The sequence below is a fragment of the Haemaphysalis longicornis genome, unplaced genomic scaffold (genome assembly GCF_048455015.1).
Source record: "Haemaphysalis longicornis isolate Haplotype H1 unplaced genomic scaffold, Haemaphysalis longicornis Haplotype H1 scaffold_1, whole genome shotgun sequence".
Lineage (NCBI taxonomy): Eukaryota > Metazoa > Arthropoda > Arachnida > Ixodida > Ixodidae > Haemaphysalis > Haemaphysalis longicornis.
In genome coordinates, this window is record NW_027526203.1 from 227,215,668 (window position 1) to 227,234,357 (window position 18,690).

Here is an 18,690-nt window from a genome sequence, read left to right on the forward strand (position 1 = left end):
GGGAGCACAGTAGAATACATAGCCATGGTAACTGGCGACGGCGCCACCTCCTGTTTCCCACGCTGATTCCTGAGTTTACTCAATAAGTGGCGGGGTGGGACATCAGTGACAGGTCACGGGAGAGGTCGGCTACGGTGGCGTCGAGTCGTTGGGGTACTGGTTAGGCAAACAACACATTCCACATGAATGGAAGCGTGTAGAGGCGACGAGATCGTCGCCGCCTCGCCGAACGGGAGAGATGGGGTGGTCTGGTCGATACTGGTCGATACTGCCGATATTGGGGCGATTTCTCGCTACTGAAAATAAAAGATAAACAATTAAATAAAACATAGAACCATAGACTGCTTAGCCTAAACGCTTCACGCGCTCCACTGAATTCGTCCTGCGACTTTCCATTGTGTCCTTGCTTTTGCTGGGTGCTGTAAGAGAACTGGGTATCTAGCTTTAGTGCTAGCGAGTATGTCTGAAATGGGCTGCCCATTTGTTTTTATTGTCCCATTGCTAGTTCATCGATCACTCATCACGCCGCAGCAGACATGCATGTTCGTTGATTGATTCTGACGTTCAAAGCGCCGAAGCTACACCTGGGCTATCAGACCCGCCGTAGCGGAGGGATCCGGATTAAAATTTACTCCCTGAGGATCTTTGACGTGCGCCGAAATGTCGCCACACGGGCGCTTTCGCTTTTCACCTTAATCAGAAAAGCAGCCACCGCAGCCAGGATCAAACCCCCGTCCTTCGGCTCAGCAGCACAACGCCTTAGCCCCTGAGCCACAGTGGGGGGTCATGAATGTTTGTCTCACTATCCCCTTCACCACAAAAACGGGAGACTTCTTGACAAACAAAACGTGTTGAACGAATCAGCCTTGGTGCTGAATAGTAAACCAACCCGAAATTCTCGATATCATAGTACTCTTCCTCGCCACGGCTACCCATTGCGAACTTGGCTCTTCGGACGATGGCTCCATGCGATAACGTTTTTGTTTGTTTAGACTGCACGCCGAAGTTTTTCTGATCTGATCTGATCTGATCTGATATGAGTGTACGTCTACACTGTGATTCATGTCATGATTCCTGACGCAAGTAATAGCGTGGATAGAATGTTGGTTATATTTGTTGTCACGGTCAGCTTCGTAGTCTCTCAGTTTATGCAAAGTTTGCGGAAAGATTCCGGGTCGACGGCTGCCCCTCGAAGTTCCTACGATTCACACCTCAACTGCCTTCGTAATTTCTGGCCGGACTTCTATACCTGCCGTATTTATATTAGGGATTATACTAATAGTTTCTAAAAACATAAACTATGACTCGCCAAATATGGTCAAGAAAGTGACCGTACGGCTTATGCCAGTTGGTCGGTGTTGTGTCATACAAGTCCAATCCGTCCGAAGGCTGTGTTAGACAGTGTCAGCCGGCGAAGTGCCGCACTAACTGCTTCGGTGTTTACGCGTTCGGTGTTAGGTGTTTACGGTGTTAATTTTTCACCCAAAAATTCTTACTGATATAAAAAAATGTACCCTAAATTTAAGTGCCAATAGCTCGCCCGGCGAGCTTATAAGCCCTGCGTAACTTGCGTTTGGTTTTGCCGGCCTCAGCCAATCGCAACGCTGGGCATATGGCATCATTGGTTCTGCAGTGGGAAATGAGCTAGTGGGTAGCATAGCCATTCCGTTTTTTCCCAAATAATATACCTTATTTGAGCGAAGTTTCCATTAATAGTGGTGTCAGTATGATTCTAACGAGGCAATATTTCGAATGAACGAACTTGTATTTTGTCTGCATGGCCCCTTTAAAGCGGCTTAGCTAAAGACTATGACAGAACTAGGCGATATGAAAACTTTGAACAAACGCCAAAATGTCACCTATGCAACCGTTTTATTCACCGGGATTTTCTTTCCGAAATTCCCTTGTTTGGACCCAAACTTGATTGGGTCCGAACTACATTTTTTTATGCATTGCTCTGATCGCGTTTTCTGTTCTGTTATTTCCTATTTTTGCAGTTCGAAAGAGACCTGCTCGTGTGGAATCACAAGAAGATGCTTCTGAAGCCGCCGCTTCAAAAAGGAGACAAAACCATCGCCGACTTCCGGAAGTGGTACTCGCAGTTCTACAGCCAAAGCAGTCCGACGTGGCAGGAGATACGCGAACGCACACTGGAATGGTGAACGAAAATACGGTCCCCTCAAGGAATGTCGACGGGGTCAGCAGCAAGCACCACGTTTGGAATTCCTTGTTGCAGCTATATTTTTCCTTATTGTATTTCCTCTTTTCCCTGCGTTCACCCGTGCGCGTTGGACTTTCAATGTTCGCAGTCGGCACTGCTGCGAACAGGTCGCTGGTTTCCTCCCCAGTCGATTTTATTCACACGACATTATTTAGGTAGCCTTCTATAGACAGTTAGGGCCCTGTTGATAGTTTTAAATTTTGCATGCCTGGTATTGCAGAAAGGTATTCATATTCACAAAGGTATGCAAAGATATTCGTATTCATAAAGGTATTGCAGAAAGGTATTCAAAGGTGTCACGTTCCCAGTTAAAGCTGTGATGCATCCTTAGTTGTAAAGTAGGACAGCTCTGCCCATAAATCTAGCCGAACCTGTTTTGCGAACTACTTCGTGCTAGGGCCCCACTTTTACAATATAGACTTTTTGCACACCTCCGTATTTCATCTTCCAGTCTAGGTTCAACTGTAAAATAGCCAACGGGGTTGTGTGGACTCTTTGGGAGTCTTCACTTCGTTTATTCAGAAGACTTTCAGCGATTTTAGGATCTCATCAAAGCGGTCAGACAGGGTAAAAAAATTTGGCTGCAGTTGTACAGCATAAGTCGAAATAAATTCACCTACGGGCTGAATATTAATGATAAAATCCAAGGGTCACTTCCGCATAGGTTTTGTTATAGGGTGAGAAGACTAACGCTCACAAAAACGAATCGTTGATTCTGGTTGGGGGGAGCTATTTACATCGAATATTATGCTAGCGCCCAGTTTTTGACTTACTACGATGACTTACTCGCTGTGGTTTCTCAGTGGCTTTGGCGTTGCTGTTTTACAAACATTTCGCAGTGTGGATTCCTTCCACCTGTCGGCTTTTTTTTCGTGATGACGGGAAACGAAACTAGCAGTGCACACAAGATTCAGGCTAGGTTAGGTCTCTCCAAGTGATGTAAATCGATTTGTTCACCCCTCCATTACATCACTTCCCATATGCACCCCAGGTTGTCTGTCAACGCCGAAAACTCCAAAATTGATTGATTGATTGTGGGGTTTAACGCGCCGACGCAACGCAGGCGATGAGGCGCGCCGTAGTGGAGGGCTCCGGATTAATTTGGACCACCTGGGGATCTTTATCGTGCGCCGAAATCTCGTACACACGGGCGTTTTTGCTTTTCGCCTCCATCAGAAAAGCGGCCGCCGCGGCCGGGAATCGAACCCGCGACCTCGTGCTCAGCAGCGCAACGCCGTAGCCACTGAGCCACCGCGGCGGGTGAAAACTCCAAAATTGACTATATAATATTACTTAGTTTGTTTCGTAATTATGGGAAGATTATAACTCCATATATTTCTGATTTTGGGTAGCAGCATATTCATTAGTTTAAGTTTTGCGGAATGCTCATGGTATGCCGCAGCAAAAATGGCGTTAATGGATGAGGGACAGAAATGGCTTCATTGAATCAAAAAGTATGTCTCCTGGTTCATCACAACAAGATGAATCTAACAAACAGGTTAAGTTTACCAAGTTTAATAAGCGATTTACCAAATTTACCAAGTTTAATTTAATAAAACTATTTTCATTTGCAGACAAAGGACCCTACGAACGACTTGCAAAATAGTGATTCTACAAAAGAAATGCTTTATATGACAACCATCATGACTGCGATGTTAATATATGGCTTATGAAATTATGGCAGTTATAAAGTACTTAAGGAGAAATTCAAAATTTGCTAAAGTATCCGGGTAAGAATAGTACAGAGGAAGGCATGACATTGTGATATTCGGATCTGTTTATGCGCAAGAAATGGGTAAATATATCGTTGGCATTGCAACGCTTTTACTACAATGTCGTCACCATTTTAACAGCGTGTTTTATTTGTTGATTTGCTTTGAAGTACACCGAATGAAAAACACGATAACGCACTCTAAACTTTAAGCCGTATAGGCCGTATAGGATCAGTCGGCAAATATTGTAGGGAATTCCAGTGAAACACAACATAGAATTGCTTGGGTTTGGGCGAGTTTGTTCATATCGACTTGAAACTTCAGCTTGAACGAAAAACCACAGGACGTAGGCAGGAAACACGGACACAACTGTGTCCGTGTTTCACAGGACGTAGGAAGGAAACACGGACACAATTGGGTCCGTGTTTCCTTCCTACGTCCTGTGGTTTTTCGGTCAAGCTTAAGTTTCAAGTCGAAAAACCACAACATAGCGCATTTATAGCTAAAACCGTCCTGTTTTCCCGAGTCCTCCTACGCTTTTACATAAAGTGGTGCCAGGAATTTTATGAGAATCCAGGCACTACTATGTTTATATTCGCCATGATCACGTCACTATAGTTAAAGAAATTGGCTGACGATTACGATACTCCCTAACGTGAAATTTGAGCGCAGAAAGAACTGCTGAGACGTCTCGGCGAGGCGCATAGCGACGGCGCATAGCTGCTTAACACAAGGCTTCATTCCCAAACCGGCTTTGGAAGAGCTTAAGCACCTTAAAGGCACGATTAGGGTACACTGGGTACCGGGACACACAGGTTTGGCAGGAAACGAAAGAGCAAACCTGCTCGCCCGCGAAGCGCTTCTCCGGGTACCTGCCAACTATGGTCAAACCCAAAAGCCCGTGACACCGCCAAAACTGCAGCTTAAAGAATACGCAGACAGCAAACGCAAATTCACTCCGCACAAGAAATTGTCCAGGCAACAGCAAACCACTATAAGGCTGACGCAAACGCAAACGCTACTCACACCCGACAAAGTATACATGTACAAAGGCTGTATGAACACTTCCCCGCCTGAGTGTGATGAATGCCACGTACCGATCAATCAAGAGCACATGTTATGGCTATGCCCGAAGGTAGATAGAAGCAGTATCCGTAGGGAGTGGCTGACTCAACCGGCCACGCTAGAGCAGCAGCTATCGTTGGCAAGCTTTGTCCAAAAGACCATAGGAACCCCGCCTTCCCGGCTAGACCCCTGGAAGACCAACTAACGAGGAATTCCAGTAGCCCCCTGGAAGGAGGAGGCCTTAGCCTAAAGGGCAAATAAAATTTTCTCTCTCTCTCTCTCTCTCTCTCTCTCTCTCTCTAGATCCTTGTGTCGGCGGCGCTGATCCTCTACTCAGGCAGCTCGTTTAGCTTCAGCAGCAGACTAAGCACTTCCTTCGTCTCAGAAAGTGATCGGGCCATCGGCTAACGCACGACGGCACGCTATTCTCTGGCGTTAGAGAGTTTTAGCATAGCCGATAGCGGAGGCTCAAGCTACGTGGCGGGTTACCGGGACCCGACCGCGCATGAGCACTCGGGGAGAGCGAGGAGATTGCCTCTCAGTGGAGAGAAGGCGCGGACATGGCGAAGGCCGGCCGGCGGAACTAATCCCCCCATCGGAACGAATTTTCACCTTCCCAGTCGGGCCCCGCTACCCGGCGCCGTAGCGTTAGCGGACGGTACCCGGTATGCTAAAACTGTTGTCTCGTAGCTGGTCGCTGCTGCGGAGCATGTCCCGCGCGGCACCCTCAGCATACCAGATTCCTCCTCGCACTTTTGCCATATTGCCTCCTCCGTTTTCCCCTCGCATTTTCTTCCGTGTCCCCCTCGTTCTTTCGATTACAACGATGCCGACGGGGAGGGATGTCGCGAAATCATAGGAGCGGTCGCTTAAGAGCTGCGCTCTAAAAAGATGTTTTTATACGGTCTAGATCTTCTGGGAGAAGAAAGGGTGAAATGGGTATTGCGTGGGCAGCAGGCCCATCTATGTAGACTGCTTGTGATAGGCACCTTGAAGGTACTCAGTTGGAAAGGAGGTGAACCCTGGGAGCGTTTACGGAGTGAGGTTGACTGGTGCTGTAGGATTGCTGGAGAGGGGGGGGGGGGGGTGAGAAAATGCTATAAATGCTATAAATCACATACCTTAGTTCTGGAGGGGAGGAGGCACTGCAGGCAGCATTGTGTGGTTGCAAAATGGGGCCATTTGTGCATGATTCCTGGCGGGAAATGATACTTCCATGATTTAGCAACCCCATGATTTAGGTTTACCACCTTGCACTCAGGTAAATAATTCATGCGTCCAAGAAATCCAATTCGGCAAATGACGCAACGTTCATATCAGTTGACTCAAAAATGTGACCTGCGCTGTGGTGCAGCCCAACGCAGAATGTCGCGCCTGTTTGGCGTGATGCCACAGCGCAGACCGAACTTCGAGTCAGTCGTATGCTCAACATCATTATTCGCCGAATTTTTATTGACAGCTGCATATATTGGTCAACCGAGTACATTGTCGTGTAGCTGAACCAAAGGTTTGTCTTTGAGTGTTGAATTAGGCATATACTTTCGCACTTAGATTTTAGCGCCCCGCAAGGAAGGTCTAAAGCTGGATGTGGTCATTCCTTTGACCCGGAGTTTTTTTTTGTCTCCTGTGTGACGATGTATCGCCACGTTGACGAGGTTGCAGCGGGGAAGGCAGGCGTCGGTGCCGATGAAGCAGGGGAGATCGGGCCACGACCACCAGGGGAGATATGCAGGCGCGAGCATGCCTCTACAGATACATGAGCAATACAAATATAGCGAGAAAGGAAAAAAAATGTAGCGAGGCAGTGTCTTGCAGAAAAAAATGTCGGAAGGCGTACAGAGTTACTAGTTAAAATGTAAGGATGGAAAACAAAGTGGTTTCCACATATGGGGCTTTAAACACCGGAGACATGCAGTCCCAATGAGGAGCGTGTTTTAGAATGGCCTAGGGTTAATTTACAACACCATAGGCCAATTTTAAAGTGCACCGCAGTTTCCTATACGCGAGTGTTCTTGATTTTCAGCTTTTTTCGGCTTAGCGGGTAAAATTGTGTGCCCTTTAACAGAAACGTCCCGTGCCATTCGTCAATTTTCCGTATCTGATGTTTTCGTGGTGTAGGTGACCTATCTAGTTTTTTTAAGCATTCATCATCACAAGAGAACTTTTCTCGTGCTCAAGTATTCCGAAATAATCATTGACATAAATAACCCAACGAGTCGTTAGCATGGTTATCGACAGTATGACCAGCCTAAATATCTACGACATTATTTACCTCCAACGGCTCCCTAAAACAGGCGCCTGGAGAGAATAAGTCCAGATTTAAATTTAAGTTTTAATGGGCGTTTAATACATGTACTGCAAGGCACGCCATACGGGAGGGCTGCGCATTCATTATGCCACCTTTTGACGTACACAGAACACTCGACGTCCGGGCGTTTTCGTTACTGCCGTCCACCATAGACAGGGACGCAGGCGACCAGGACTGACCTTGCGTCCTTGCACCTGTGGGCCGTGGACCCTGGAATGCGCATCGAATTCGCTTAGCGACAGTTGGAAAACTCAAAAATCTAGTAATTAAAACACCACTTTTCTTTCATGCGCTATTAATGCAGTGCAATACAAATACTGTAAAACTACTGGAATTTCAGTTGAACAAAGATCTATCGGAAACTGCAAAACTGTCTTTGCGATGAAACATTTTAACATTGGAGAGTGGGAATAGCCGGTGGCTTCCCTAAACGCGTGCGCTCTTTGAAAAAAATTCTCTCCACCTTCCCGCGAGGGGAACCCTGGCGTGATGCAAGGCGTCTCACGGGGTTTAATTCGCGTTTCCATTATGTCGGTTACCCAAATGTGCTTGAAGTGTAGCGAACCTTAAATGATGCTCAATCACTCGTATATTTCCAGTTCCGTAAAGAACGTCATGTTAGTGTCCATTTCAGCTCATCGGAGCAGCAGTCGGAGCAGTAGCAGCGAGAGCGACTGACGGAGCGACTGAGGAGCGCGCCGCAGATACCGCGGTTATACAGCCGCTCCGCGAGAGAGAGTGATGAGAGAGAGACGCGCATGCGCGCTAACGCACATCTGACATGGCGAGAAGAACGAGAGAGAGTGCAGCATACGCGCGCTAACCGCGCGCTGACGCACAGCTGGAATGGCGAGGAGAACGCGCTAACGCAGCTGGCAGGCGAGGGGAAAGGAGGAGGGTTGCGGACGCATGCACGCCAGATGGAAGGACAGGCCGAGTGTAAGAGATGCCTTGCATCTGAAAAACGCGCCCGCATCTTCCCACGGGGGGAACTCGAGTAAATGCGTCGCAGAGTGGTGGGGGTATCGCGTGAATGTTGCGTAATTGGGTATGGTTTGGGAATGCTTAATTGTTATTTCGTCTTTATTATTCTTATTTATTGAATGAAGGAGAAGCGAAGGCAAGGAGTGTAAAGTTAAAGTCTGTCTTTATTGCTTGGTGCCGTCAAGCAAAGCGTCAAGTCAAGCGAAAGCCAAGCAAAGACGCCCTTGACTGAATTCCGAACGCGCGCTCCGCCGCTTATATACACACCGCCCGCGTTCGAGGGAGAGGAGTACGGGGGAGAGACGCGCATGCGCACACTTCCGTACACAAGCGCGCGAACTCTCCACGCACCCACCACGCCGTTATCACGTGTACACGCCCTGCCGCCGTTACTGTTGAGCGCGACGCAGCGCACGGGTAGCTACGACGCATGCGCGCACAGACGCGCTCCCCCCCGCACCGCCGCAGCTGTTGTTGAGAGCGACGGAGCGCACGGGGTACACGCGCTCCTCCCGCACCGCCGCACCTGTTGTTGAGAGCGAGGAGGGTACGGGGGAGAGACGCGCACCTGCGCCTCGACGCGACGCGCATGCGCAGTGAGCGTGTGGACGGCGCCGACAACATCGACGAGTGACATCGTGAGCCTAAGAAATGCTCCGCATTTAAAATTTGAAGGCAATTTTTTAAGAGCAGAGCATTTTAGGGGCTCGCCTTGTCGTAGCTCGCTCGCTGGACCCAAGTAGAGCCACACGGTGTTTGTCGTAGCGGCTGTCGTCGCGGCGTAACCCGGAGGGTTCGAAAGCCATGCGGTATGCATAGTCATAAGCATTCGAAACTCGTGAACCGCTGGCGCTTGTCATACATCTCCCCGTTGTTTAGCGCAAAGAAAACTGCTGGTACATTGGAGATAAAATATACGTAATTAAGCACCAGCGGCCGCATTCATTAAGTTAGGAACGCTCGTTCGGTTGGTTTTTACGATAGTAAGCGAAAAAATGTGGCAGGGAAACGCCGGCACGTGCGGGAGGAAAAGCAAGCACAAAAAGAGCGGGACTTCTGCTGGCGCAGCTTCAGGCCGGGGGCGCGCGATAACTGCGAAGGCGCTAAATTTGAATTGCATTGGGTGGTAGCAGTGAGCGGATAACGGCGCTACAACCCATTATGGCGAATCACTGCTCTGCACTTCCGACAGCTTTGACATTGAGTGGAACGGCTTTAAATTTTGGGGGTAAGCGATTGACCGCAACATATAGGGCGATAGTAGTAGTAGAGTAGAAAACGTTTATTGGAGCAAAAGGAGAAGGAAAGAGGGGGGTGATGAAGCGTCCAGAGTCCAGGATGCCTCTTGGCCGGGCTGAATCGATGGCCCGAGAAACCAAGGCCCTCTGGCGGGCCGGGTCCAGGCTGGTCAGCGTAGTCTCCTCTGCTCCGGGTGGGGAAGGGGGTGAATTAGGGGAGTGGGGACATGAGTACACGAGGTGGAATGTGGGGAGGGGAGTGTCGCAGTGTTGGCATTGTGGGGGGTAGATAGTGGGTGCGATCTGGTGGAGGATGACCTGATTGTAGAAGGTACCGGTCTGAATGCGACGACAGATTATGGCTTGTTGCTTGGTTAGGCTGGGGTGCGCAGTAACGTAGACCCGTCGGGTAAGGGTGTAGTGATACAGAAGGGCAGTGTAGGTTAGTATTATCGAGAGGAATTTAGAGGTCATGATCATTCGTGCGGGTGGTGGTGTCACTTGACCATCGGTGGAGAATGCCCGGGAGTGCAGAGCTAGGGCTGCGTCGTGGGCCACTTCATTCTTCGGAAGACTGGAGTGTGTGGGAGTCCAGACGACCTTGACGGTGGTCTCGTCGGGTAGACGTTGAAGGAAAGGAATGGCCTGGGGTGGGGCTAGACCTGCCTGGTAGATACGGCATGAATGCTGCGAATCGGAGACTACAGTGGCGTTGGGATGCTTGGTGTGGGTGGTGGCTGCGAAGGCGATTGCCAGTGATTCTGCCGTCTGTATTTTGCTGGCGTACGTGTTGGCGGCCGTGGAGGTGCGGCCGGCGGGATTGAGGGTGACTAAAGTTGTGTGCCTAGTGCAAGAGTCATATGCGATGCAGTGTAACTGACCTAGGGTTCACCCGCTAGCTTTTTCATGAGACAGCAGACCCGCGCTTCCCGACGGCCTTAGTTGAAGGTAGGATGTATATGGCGCGGTATGGGGGAAACGTGGATGCGGTGCTTGATGGTAGTTGGGAGTCGTTGTGGTCGGTCTTCATTTGGCGGCGTAGTGTTGCCGAGCGTGCGGAGAATGGAATTTCCAGTTGGCGTGAAGCTGAGGCGTTGAAGTTGGGAGTTTCTCTGAGCTTCCACAAGCTCGCCAAGGACGTTGTGTAGTCGCATCTCGAGCAGTTTTTCCGTGGACGAGGAAGGCGATGACTGAGATTAAATCCCCGTCCTCAGGAACACGCGTACAAGTGGTGTAACCATCATTCATAAGGAAGATGTGTAGCCGCGGAACTCGCCAGTAGTTCGCTGTGCTTATCGCTCTACTTCCTCTTGGCCCCCAAGGAACTAATAACAATGGAGAAATTTTGACCTTAGAGGAATTTGTTGGCTACGCGAGTGCGTACTTGCGGACAATTTATTTGCCCCTTGAAGCCGAGGATGCATTAAGATTCTTTTAGAAAATGGATATGATGGAGTGCCATGAAAACGATAGCGGGCATTTAGAAGGATTATTATGGCACTGGCTTTTGAGGAACGGTCACTTTGCCCAGTACAGCGCTAGCGCGAATCTCCGAAAGGTAAATCGAAGACGCTCAGTCAACTAGGGTAATAATAGTAGAAACCGACTAGTATAGTCACGTGAGCAGAGTAACGACGCCTATCGATAAGCTTTGACCTATAGGAGCATTATTGAAATGGACCACCTTCAGATGGGCTGAGTAGCCATTTTCGAGTCGCATTTGTGACGTAATTAGCTCACGCTACGCACGCTTTTCAACTATGCTCCCACAACCACGGGGCTGCGGCTGCGGCCAATTAGGTTCCTCCCTTTACGGGTTGTCTCGTTATCGCCATCTATCTAGTTCGCTGTAATTGTTATACATGCCTGCCCGTGAGTCCGCAATTCCCAGCACAATGCTTGCTACGGCAGGCACCGTGCAGTTTTCGTCCTCCTGTAAGGCGAACTGTTTTGCACCGTTTCCTAGCTTCTATATTTATTAGTTTTTCCTCTCTTTTTTCCGCGTTACCGTTGTGTGCGAGATTGTTTTGACGGTCTAAATAAATTTTCTTCACTTCTTCCTCTTTCGCTGTACCTTATCACTACCCCCTTCGTCACTCTGCCCTCCCCCACCTCTCTTCCGATTTCGCCTCCTGCACTCTCGCAAATATGACCTCCCGCCCACTTTCGCCGAGGATTCACACACAGATATTTTTGCGTAAGTGGCCAGACTGGGATCAATAGCGCCAAATGGGCAAAACAGGCCAACAATCCCAATGACACAAATAATAATATGCACCTACTTACAAACACTACCCGATCACCACACCATTGCCTGTGTGTATTTAATTGTACGTAGTTCTAAACACAGCACCGTATTGCATCATGCCATCCTTCTCGGCGTACTGACGTTTACCACGAGACCCTGTCGGACCCTGAAAGCCTGCACTGTATGCCCGGGACGGGAGGGCGAGGGAGGGCGGGGGGGCATTGTTTAGTGCTATCATTTCAACGCCTAAGATTTGGGTTCAGCTGCAACAAGTAATGCTTCTAAGATTTCTTTTTAGCTGGCTGTTAAATTTCTTGGCTGGGCTTAAGAGGTTAGAAAGGGGCAGACATACACCGAACAGGAAAGAGTTGACAGGATACTAATGGAATTGAAAAAAAAAACCCAGCAAAATGGTGGAGCAGTGAGCACCGAAAAACCCGCCATCCTCTTCCTTCTGTCTAGCTACTCCACCTCCCTACCTGTCGAATGGATCTCGTTACTTGCAACAACGGTCGGTGGGTGAGATTATTTTTTGGCGAAAACTTGGGTTAAACGGACCCTGCACCCCTTTTGTTTTAATTTTTGTTGCTTTGAGAACCTAGTCAGCACACTCATCCAGTACTTGGGCAAGGAGGTCACAGAGTAGCCCAGCCAATGTTACTTCTCTGCGCCCTTAAGATAACATGGAAAGTGCCTCAAACGATTCCAAGGCGAGAGCTTTAGGTGTCTCATTAAACACGAAAAATGACAGTAGTCATCGTCGGCATCAACACGAATGGTAACGAAATGGCCGCCTCTCTAAAGATAAAATAACTAAAAACACATTTGTGTTCATGTGGGATTTTGACATGGTTCTCCAGAGCAGCAGCCAAGTGTTCTAAGCCCTGCGGTAATACTTCGCTGGGCCATTAGGGAACAAGATTTAGCCCGATGCGCGCCCCGGGACAGATGGACGCGCCCGCGTCGAACAGGTGCACGTGGGGGAGGGCTATTCATGTGGAGAATCTGCCGCGTTAAGTGTGGCCAGTCTGCTTGTGGCGTTAATCGCGTCAAAATACGACGAAGCGAAAGAGAAGAAAAATGAGAACGCGATGCAGCATTCGCGGCATCGTGTTCTTAAAATCGCTCAAATCGCTCATAATTACGTGATAATCGCTGGCTTTCGCCTTCAAATTACGCAAACAGAATCAAGTGCCCGAGGAATTTTTCTTCTGTGTTTTCTGCTTTAGCTTGCGGGATAAGATGCCCAGATACCCTAATGGCCAAAAATCAAGCCTGAGCCCTTCACTAAGGCACCCCTCATAGTTCACGTGTAGGTTCGGTGCGTGAAACAACGGAATGGTTTTTTGAAAAGTGACAACGGGTATCGCAGTGCTTCTGTGTACCTTTAAAATCGGCGTCTGGGAAACATGTCTGGAGCTCTTAATTAAGCGACCGCTACTTCTAAAGCAACGCTGAAACTTTTACTGTGCTTGAGCGTGTGCCAAAATGTTGGAGAGGTAGTGCATTGTGCTGGTTAGGCTGCTGCGCATGCTCACTAAGCTCAGCCGAGAATTCGAGAGCTGAGCGCAGCTATCGCTGGGTTGACGGGAAGGCATATGGAGCGCGGAAGCCAGGCGTGCTCAGAAAACAAGATGGGCTGCGGTGTCTGCGTGGGGTGAAGCGGCCACGCCTTCAGTGAATAATTTATATAAAAACGTAAAAATTTGACAACAAACAAGTTGTTGCATTTTTGATTGACAAGAATATCAATTATTTTTTCTTGTGAAGGGAGTATTGCTGCACACACACATAAGGCGCGATTAGCGGCGCATATGCGTCGTCGAGAGAAGAAACCGACGACTGCTGTTAGCTACAGGCAGATCCGCAAAAGGCGCTCCGCTTGTCTCAAGGGGTGTCGGATGTGCCATCACAAACATGAAACTAAAACTCTAGATTGATGGTTCTGGAAAATGTGGGTCGTTGAGCGTAGCTTCGGTGAGAAGAAACTTTGTCGTGTTTACCTCGTCCAAACCAATTAAAACATTACCAGAAAGGGTTCGAAGTTTTTTCGTTTCAAGTGCTCTGTGAGTGCACGTCGTGGTTGATGGGAATAAAATTATGTTCTGTAATAATGGTGATTATATGATATTATAGTGCTCACCCTTTTGAGCCTTTTGCTGCGTTGTTTTGTGCATGTCAACGGGTGGTGGACGTCGTGAATAAAGTGGTTCTTTCTTTCAAGCATACGGCTATTTCCTTTGTAACTTTAGTAATGAAGGCAGCGGTTATACGGATGTAGTGTCATAATTTGTTTTTTCAAATTTGTTGAGACCTTGCCAAACGGTAAAGGGGAATTGGGACCCCAGTCGATAAAAACGAAAAAACAGAAAATTCTCGTAAGTCGTCGTGTCGTATTTTTCGTACTGTTGTCGTCCTCTCTTGTCGCACAGCTCTTATGTGATATCGGTCATCTTCCTTTTATACTATATTGCCAAACAGTTGTTATAATGTATGTCTTATTTATTTGTTCTCATGCCGTGTCTAATAGCTCCTCTGTTGCATCTGTCACCCTGTCTTGTCGCACGGCTTTGTCGTAGTGTTTGTCATTTTGCCTTGTCGCTGGTACAGAGGGTTGATTTTGCTTTGCTGTTCTAAACTGCGTACAGCCGATTAAATAACGGCGCATCAGCAATGGTTCACGTGCCAAAAAAAAAAAAAACTAGCACATCGTGACATTTTCTGCGGCAGTTAACTATGTTTACAGTACAGGTACATTAAATTGCGAATGGAAATGCTGGAAATCTGAAACAAAAAGCACATTGGATCCAATTATTCTACAAGACAAAGGCTAATTAGGTGACAAGCTGTGAGCGTTTCTAAGAAGGATTAAATTGATGCATGCATCATTGATAGAATAGGAAGATTAGACGCCATTGGCACTGTGGCATTAGAGCACTAAAACACATCATCCTTACAAATAACCATGCCCTTGAAGAGAGAGAGAGAGAGAGAGAGAGAGAGAACTTTTATTAGAAAAGGATGACCACTGGTCACGATGGACGAAAGGAATGCGGAAGGAGGGTAAAAAGATAAACAAATGCTGGTCGTTCAGTTCGTGATGATCGCAATAGGGATCGCAATAGAGTCCAGAGTTTGTGCAGGTTTGCATGCTCGTTCGGGGGAGGACCCACTTAGACAACACGTAGTAGACCAATTTTATTTGAATGATCTTCTATTTCAGATAATAGTTGTGCATCAGTTTGTTATCGATCGGTATGTAGTTGCGGCGATTTGAATGTATGGTGCGTGGCGAAAGCTGGGCACCACCAAATTAGGTGTGTGAGATCTGATGGAGTGGTGGTACGGCAGTAAGGACATCGAGGGGGCAGATGAGGGGTATACCACTTGCGAAGAGTTTCGGGTGACTAGGCTGAATTTGCAATATATTTGTTAATAAAGATTTCGCCTGAGCGGAGAATGGGATGTAGGCGTCTGAGGTAGCCAGCGGGAGTTGGCGCTTTCTGGCGGGCGCGTCGATCCTTCTTGTATTGGTGGATGCGCACTGCTGGGGAAGCCGAGAGGGACCGCGACGGCCTTACCCCAGGCACCAGTGGAGGGTGGGAGGAAGAACTCTCCTGAGCGGCCTCATGGGCCGCCTGGTTGCCTGAAGAAAATGGTTCATGGCCAAGTACCCAGTCGACGCGGATGTTGGGGTTGTGCCGTTGGAGGAGTTGAATTTCAAACAGAATTTCGTGGACGACTGGGTGGGTGAAATTATACGATCGCAAAGCTGTGAGGTCCTCGTAGGAATCTGTAAGAGTGCGTATGGAAGGCGGTAGAGGTGGGTCACAATCAAATGCCATAGCCGACACTGCGTGGTTATTAGCGTACAGCTCCGCATCGAAGCTTCTCTGCCAAGTATGGTGGGGTACTCTGAGAGAACCGGGGCCTCAGGGCATGTCCAAGCAAAGTCCGCGCCGTCATGGTTTACGATTGCGTTCGTGAAAATGCCCAGTTCGTTCTGAAGGCGATCCCTTTGGAGGCGTCGGATTCGCCGCTGTCGCAATAGAGTATTAGTACGCTCTATAGTTTTGCTATGCGTAGAAGTATCAATTGCTGGTCGCTGCCAGGGTGCTATGGGGACTGGGTAATCGGAAAGTACTGGTGGTGTTCTGGAGTCCCACGCTGCTAAGGCGTGTCCCTGGTATGTAAGGGGACTTTTCAAGTCCGCCTGGGCTTTGGCCTTCTGAATGATGGCTTCAATAGGAGGAAGAGGTACAGATTGCTCCAGTTTACCAATGGGTCCACGCTTTGGTAAGCCAGAGACTGTACTGAGGGTCGCCCGATGTAGCACCTGAATGGTTTTGATGTGGGTCTTGTTGAGGTCGTAAGCCATTGCACCGCACGTGAGGGTGCTCACAGTGACAGCCCTGGCCGTGATCAGGATGGCTTTCTGCGATGCTCCACCATATTTATTAGACAATCGACAGATAGAGTGCATTATGGCTTTCCATTTCTGTTTTAATCTTTTGAGCCAAATGCCAGGACTGTTTTTTGTTCTAGTTGGAAGGCCTAAGGGTGTAATGGGCTCAGTTGAAGCAGATACATCGCAGTTGACTATGTTGGCTGCAATTTCGTGGGGCGGGTCAGGTGGCTTACAACCGTATAGTGCGAGGAATTCGGTTTTTTCAGGTGCGAGTTGCAGACATGGCTGAGCCACAGTGAGCTCAGGGCTATTAGCCGTGGCCTGTAGCTCAACAACCTTGTCCTCTAAAGAATCAAAGTCGGCCGCTTCCGTCCAGACAGTGATACCATTGGCGTATATGGTGAAGAATTTTCTCTGCAGTGGTTAGGCTGCAATTGGCACGGGCAAATAGCGGTTCCACCCATAATCATGCGATGGAACTATTAGGCCTCCTGCGCAGCATGCTAGCTAAATAATTTTAAAGGACGCTATTATTCCCCCGAAATTCTTTTTATGGCATGCAAGATTGAACGTCTGTAGCAAAAATAAAATCCGTGCATTAAAAAATTAGAGCATCAGCAGAACGCACGCCATAAAATAATATATGTATCGGGTCCGGCTGGTATTTGTAACTGAGTGCGACTTTTTGTCCATTGTTGCATTCGTAACAGGTCTTATTGTTGTATTTACCAATGCCGCACTTGTACATATACCTAAGAAGAGGTGCCGCTCTGTCCAATATTTCCAGTAGTGCGACAATGAACTGATTACATGCTGATTGATATTTGTCCCAGCAACTTTGCATAACCACAAATCCCAACTAATGCGATTAGAAAACTGGATAGGTTAGTGTTCAAATACACAACCAATAACAAAATTTCAGTGTTTTTCCTGTCTATACAGAAGGATGACCAGCGAAGCTGTGGTGCTGAATACTACAGTCGTCTATATAATTTGTTTAAAGGGGCACTGACACAAAATTTTTAAGGCGAGATAACTTCGGAGATAGATTGGTGGGAACACATATACATCATCTGCAAAATATCAGCGGTGAATACAGCCTAGAACATATTTAAAATCAATTTTAAAGTGTGCGAAACGCAACTGAGCAGCCAGCAGAGGACCACGCGCAATCGACATCCCGAGGATATCGTGTAAATAAACAACATCCAAACACGTCACGAGTTTGTGTTTGCCGCTTCCGCTCTGCCGGCGTTTTTCGCCGGCCCGCCCGGCTCGCCGCTCCAATCGGAGGGCCGGAGGGCGGAGCTTCTGCTCTCGAGAACGAACGACCCGATCGTTGGCGGCGGAGGCGCCGTGATTTCGTCAGCTCATCGGGCAGCTGGCCGCCACCAAAGTTCTAAAACAATTCCAGGCACTCTGTTTCTATTACTGTTTATTACCATTGGATGCGAAAACGCGCCGGAGGCACGAGAAGCCCACTGAGCTAGCCGCATGGTCGCTGTGCAGGCGGCGGCCACGGCCGCGAAGTGGCCCAGGCCAGCGCAGGTAGCTCGAGTGATAGCTTGTTACCGCTGCACGAAATTGTCCCCAAGTCCCGACCATGGGGGCTTACATGAGAAAGGAGTTAATGATGCGATAGCGGGTTGCATTAAAAATTGTCATCTGCACCACTTACGAGAGCGGCACTCGTATATCCGCCGCAGTGCTAAGCCGAACACATCTGTAGGCGGACCTGTAGGCAGACCGGCCGGCTGCTCCCAGCGCGCATCTTGCCACCCACCGTCTCGAGCGTCGCGCGTCGTTCTTTAGCCGCGGTAGCATTTGCACTTGCAGGGCCTGCGTCACATCCACGGTCGCTTTTTAATTAAGCGCCTCACGAGATCAGTACGGGGGGGGGGGCATTCGCAGAAACTGCCGTCGATGCGGATTTGACAGTGCTACGGCGGCTCTGCTCTGTGATATCCCTCCGACGGTCACGTGGTCAGCTTTGTTCACACAAACTCCACAAAATCCATCGTTTCTCGGCACTCGCTGAAACCGAAACTGCGACTGGCCGCATTTAAAATGCCTCTAATTAAACAACCGTCGCACGCTGAAGCAAATGAGGTTTCTACATGTTATAAGTAGGTCACTAGCTACTTATCGCAACAAAAAAAACAAGATGCAAAATTTTTGTGTCAGTGCCCCTTTAAGGATAGTTCCGGTAAAACAACAGTTACAACCGCTTTTTGTAACCAAACTTCCTCCGTAGATGCCTAAGTATTGACAGCAGACACTGACTCTGTAACGTTTAGAACTTCACTGTGAACCAACGAATTCTGGGAACTGACTGAAACTCGGCATATTGGTAGAGTCGTGTTACCTGCTAATTTTCTTATAATACTTATCGGAATACGTTCGATAACACAAGAGGTAAAGCTGTTTTTTGAAATAATACGAGCTCCGTACATGGCCATGTTTCACTGTGCAGAAGACAGTGTGAAAAAGCCAGCTTACAGCAACC

The 18,690-nt window shown here is 48.4% G+C and overlaps 1 protein-coding gene across 1 annotated transcript in view; it reads left to right on the forward strand.

The window, feature by feature from the left end:
- The window catches only part of LOC144142493 (cholesterol 7-desaturase nvd-like), a 50,490-nt gene extending 47,134 nt beyond the window's left edge, over positions 1 to 3,356 (forward strand). Inside the window, exon 5 of the mRNA XM_077674042.1 lies at positions 1,998 to 3,356. Coding sequence (XP_077530168.1) covers positions 1,998 to 2,162 — 165 coding nt within the window. The 3' untranslated portion in view covers positions 2,163 to 3,356. The remainder of the gene's footprint in view (positions 1 to 1,997) is intronic.
- Positions 3,357 to 18,690: the final 15,334 nt, after the last annotated feature.